This window comes from Procambarus clarkii, chromosome 14, assembly GCF_040958095.1.
Source record: "Procambarus clarkii isolate CNS0578487 chromosome 14, FALCON_Pclarkii_2.0, whole genome shotgun sequence".
Classification (NCBI taxonomy): Eukaryota; Metazoa; Arthropoda; class Malacostraca; order Decapoda; family Cambaridae; genus Procambarus; species Procambarus clarkii.
Window position 1 is genome coordinate 36,811,857 of NC_091163.1, and position 4,347 is coordinate 36,816,203.

At 41.6% G+C, this 4,347-nt stretch overlaps 1 protein-coding gene across 1 annotated transcript; it reads right to left on the reverse strand.

Annotated features, from left to right (window-relative positions):
• Positions 1 to 370: 370 nt before the first annotated feature.
• On the reverse strand, positions 371 to 3,785 carry LOC123769675 (uncharacterized). Its single transcript, XM_045760907.2, has 4 exons — positions 3,647 to 3,785; positions 2,708 to 2,923; positions 2,512 to 2,611; positions 371 to 946 (listed from the first exon to the last, which is right to left on the reverse strand). Exons 1-4 carry the CDS (start codon positions 3,711 to 3,713, stop codon positions 802 to 804), a joined length of 528 nt encoding a protein of 175 aa, XP_045616863.1. The 5' UTR covers positions 3,714 to 3,785; the 3' UTR covers positions 371 to 801.
• Positions 3,786 to 4,347: the final 562 nt, after the last annotated feature.

Consider the following 4,347-nt stretch of genomic DNA (forward strand, 5'->3'; position numbering starts at 1 on the left):
ATTTTTAGTGTGATACTCTTATAGTTATAATTTTTGTATCATACTCTCACAGTTATATTTTTTTATCATAGTCTAATAGTTATAATTTTTCCTAATATATCAAGACAAATGAAATGCTGTTTGTATTTTGAATGATTTATTTAGCAAGATCATTTTTAAGGATATGTTTATATATATTTATATATATATATATATATATATATATATATATATATATATATATATATATATATATATATATATATAAAAAGTGCAATAGGCCATAAAATCGTTTATCAATATATAACAATTATCTTTTGTTAAATTATGTTGTAATTATCAGAATTGTTAAAGTTTCCCCTCTAGGTTCAGGTCTTATGATACTTAATACTGACTTTGTATGTATATAATATACACGTTGTATAACTTTAATACATATTTAGTATTTCTTCAAGCAACCTTTATTTTACAAATCATATTTTATTTTACACAATGAAATCACATTAACGCGATGAATCTATGAGAAAATCAGTATAATCCTACTGATTTCCTCATTGTTTTGTAATTAATAACGAATAATCAGCTTTGGAGGAAGGAAGGAAATTATCAGGGGAAAGCACCAAGTCGTTACGACTATATAGCACTGGGAAGGGGTTAGGACAAGGATTTGGGAGTGGACGGGGAAAGGAATGGTACCCAACCACTTGGACGGTCTGGGACTGAACGCCGACCTGTATGAATCCAGATCGTCGCTCTACCGTCCACCCCAAGTGGTTGGGCAGGAGTGTTCATGTGAATTATGTCTATTGTTTGATGGGCTGATCAGTTCTTGGGTTTGGCTTCGCAAATGACAGCAGGAGCGCTACCACCTGCTTGGCGCCCCACAGCGTAGTGACGTCGGCCTCCTGCAGGAACCAGCACCATGTTGCTTGGGTCTAGTGTATTCTGGGGGGACCCGGACACCCAGCTGCGTCAGGAGACATAACCCCATATATATCAGTCCTCACATCACAACAAAAATGCATTTTATATTACAAAAACATGTATTATTACTGTCATATAATGTATTTTTAACCACAAGTAATCCCATACATTAGAAATTACATATTTGTTAGCTTTAGTGTTTTTTGAATTGTCAAGAAAGGTCATTGAGCATTGCAGCAGTAGTACGGTACTTATATGTGCACCTTGGGGTCAATACAGCAGGATACAGTACTCACATGAGCAACTTGGGGTCAATACAGCAGGATACAGTACTCACATGAGCAACTTGGGGTCAATACAGCAGGATACAGTACTCACATGAGCAACTTGGGGTCAATACAGCAGGATACAGTACTCACATGAGCAACTTGGGGTCAATACAGCAGGATACAGTACTCACATGTGCAACTTGGGGTCAATACAGCAGGATACAGTACTCACATGAGCAACTTGGGGTCAATACAGCAGGATACAGTACTCACATGAGCAACTTGGGGTCAATACAGCAGGATACAGTACTCACATGAGCAACTTGGGGTCAATACAGCAGGATACAGTACTCACATGAGCAACTTGGGGTCAATACAGCAGGATACAGTACTCACATGAGCAACTTGGGGTCAATACAGCAGGATACAGTACTCACATGAGCAACTTGGGGTCAATACAGCAGGATACAGTACTCACATGTGCAACTTGGGGTCAATACAGCAGGATACAGTACTCACATGAGCAACTTGGGGTCAATACAGCAGGATACAGTACTCACATGAGCAACTTGGGGTCAATACAGCAGGATACAGTACTCACATGAGCAACTTGGGGTCAATACAGCAGGATACAGTACTCACATGAGCAACTTGGGGTCAATACAGCAGGATACAGTACTCACATGAGCAACTTGGGGTCAATACAGCAGGATACAGTACTCACATGTGCAACTTGGGGTCAATACAGCAGGATACAGTACTCACATGTGCAACTTGGGGTCAATACAGCAGGATACAGTACTCACATGAGCAACTTGGGGTCAATACAGCAGGATACAGTACTCACATGAGCAACTTGGGGTCAATACAGCAGGATACAGTACTCACATGTAAGACTTGGGGTCAATACAGCAGGATACAGTACTCACATGTAAGACTTGGGGTCAATACAGCAGGATACAGTACTCACATGAGCAACTTGGGGTCAATACAGCAGGATACAGTACTCACATGTAAGACTTGGGGTCAATACAGCAGGATACAGTACTCACATGTGCAACTTGGGGTCAATACAGCAGGATACAGTACTCACATGTGCAACTTGGGGTCAATACAGCAGGATACAGTACTCACATGTGCAACTTGGGGTCAATACAGCAGGATACAGTACTCACATGTACAACTTGGGGTCAATACAGCAGGATACAGTACTCACATGTACAACTTGGGGTCAATACAGTAGGATACAGTACTCACATGTAAGACTTGGGGTCAATACAGTAGGATACAGTACTCACATGTAAGACTTTGGGTCATTACAGTAGGATACAGTACTCACATGTAAGACTTGGGGTCAACAGGTGTACCATCTAGCCAGCGCCACGCCTCAGCTCCGTACTCGGCGCCAACCCAGTAGATGTAACCCATCTTGAAGAGCTCTGTCAGGTAGAGTGGTGGGTCAGTGGTGGGTCAGTAGTGAGTCAGTCGTGGGTCAGAAACTCACCAGTCAGGTGTGAACACATATATAACCTCACCAGGATAGTTGTTGACTATCTCCATGCTGGTCAGACGAAGAAAGTCCACGTCGAAGTTGGAGAGGAAGTCGACGTTCCAGGTGTGGCTGGACATTCGTGTACACGTCTTCCTGAACACGTTCCAGGGCTTGGGACGGTTCCAATAGCTGAACATCTCGGTGCTGACGTTCACACACCTGTTCCCAACCAGGTTGAACTGCTCTGGACATTTCTGAGCTGTTGAGAGATGAAGGGAATATTAGCTCACATAGGAGCGACATAGGAGCCAGTAGAATGTTTATCGACCCATACGAGGCAACTAGCTGTTGATATCCACCTAAACTCATTCGAATATATGTATGGCCTGCGCTTGAAACAATCTACGAATCCCACATCTATTGTGTTACCCGGTAATCTATTCCATAAAACTCAAACTATTTGCAAGCCAGGATTTACCTAGGTTTCTCCAAGCCAGTATTTACCCAGGTCTTCCTGAGTCAGTATAGGATATCACCGCCTCAACCCCGGTTCACCAGATGATGTCAATTATATTTTGTTACTCTCACTTCTTGCGGGAGGTTTATTAAGCCTTAATAACCCTCTGGAGGGTTATTAAAGCTAACACAATAACTTACTGACTAACCACTAAGTATACTTTAGTCCAGTACCAAATTAAACTCTTAGAGTCAACCTCCTGAAAGTTTAAATTGCAGTTTTTACATACACTGGGTTACTCGAACCTCTCAGTAACGTAAAATAAACGTTGATTCGACGTATTGGCAGCGTCGTTCGCCCTTTTGATATAAATATGATCTAAGCAGGTGATTTCAACGTCAATTCAACGCTTTTAAACATATATATGCCCCATGATGGGTTAACGTTGAAGGAAGGTCAATGCAGCGTGAGACGTTGAATAAATCTACGTTGATTTAACGTCATTTGATTCTTAATCATACCTACCTTGGGCGCCTGTGAGAGCAAGGAGGCCAAGCAGAGCCAGAGACACCAAGACCTGGACGTGACCCATCGTGCCTGCGGTTAAGGGGGAACTGATGGAATCTGTTCACCTCGGGTCTATTTATAGCCTGTCGGACCTCGCTGCTCTGAGTTGCCTATTGAGTAATATTATTGATTTATTTTATTTTTTTTCAGATGATGGGAACTTCCATTGAGGAATTTCCTGTCACCTGGTGATTGACGTGACCTTAATACTCAGGTAATCTTGAGGATTTTCTAATCATAAAGCAGTAAAAGTTTGATGCTTTTATTGGTCATTATTTTTTAGTTAATAGTTTGTGGATTATGTGAGGATGAAACGGATTTTGTGGGACAGGAAAACAACACACAACTAACATTCGAACAGTGAGTTGTCTGTTTGTCTGTCTATCTGGTTGTCTGTCAAGGTCTGACACTCAGGGTTTGAGGCTCACCCTTCTAAAATATCAGCCTCCCTCCAGACTATAATTTTTACCTAGTCTGAAAAGATATTGTGGATGTGTTCGTTACCCGTAGAGTTTTGAGGTACTCCCGCCGTTTACCTGCACATTGTCATAAGTGATTTGGAAACGAAGAACTGAATTTATTGGGCAGGCAGTGATGAAGATAGTGAGCTAGGAAGATGATTACAGTGATGCCTCACACACACTCTATGTCCAGGCCTC

Coding starts and splice junctions, on each gene's coding strand:
- LOC123769675 (XM_045760907.2), bottom strand. CDS start 3,713: ATGGGTCACGTCCAGGTCTTGGTGTCTCTGGCTCTGCTTGGCCTCCTT. Junction 2,924..3,646: donor TGCTCTCACAGGCGCCCAAG/GTAGGTATGATT, acceptor ATCTCTCAACAG/CTCAGAAATGTCCAGAGCAG. Junction 2,612..2,707: donor GATAGTCAACAACTATCCTG/GTGAGGTTATAT, acceptor TCTACCTGACAG/AGCTCTTCAAGATGGGTTAC.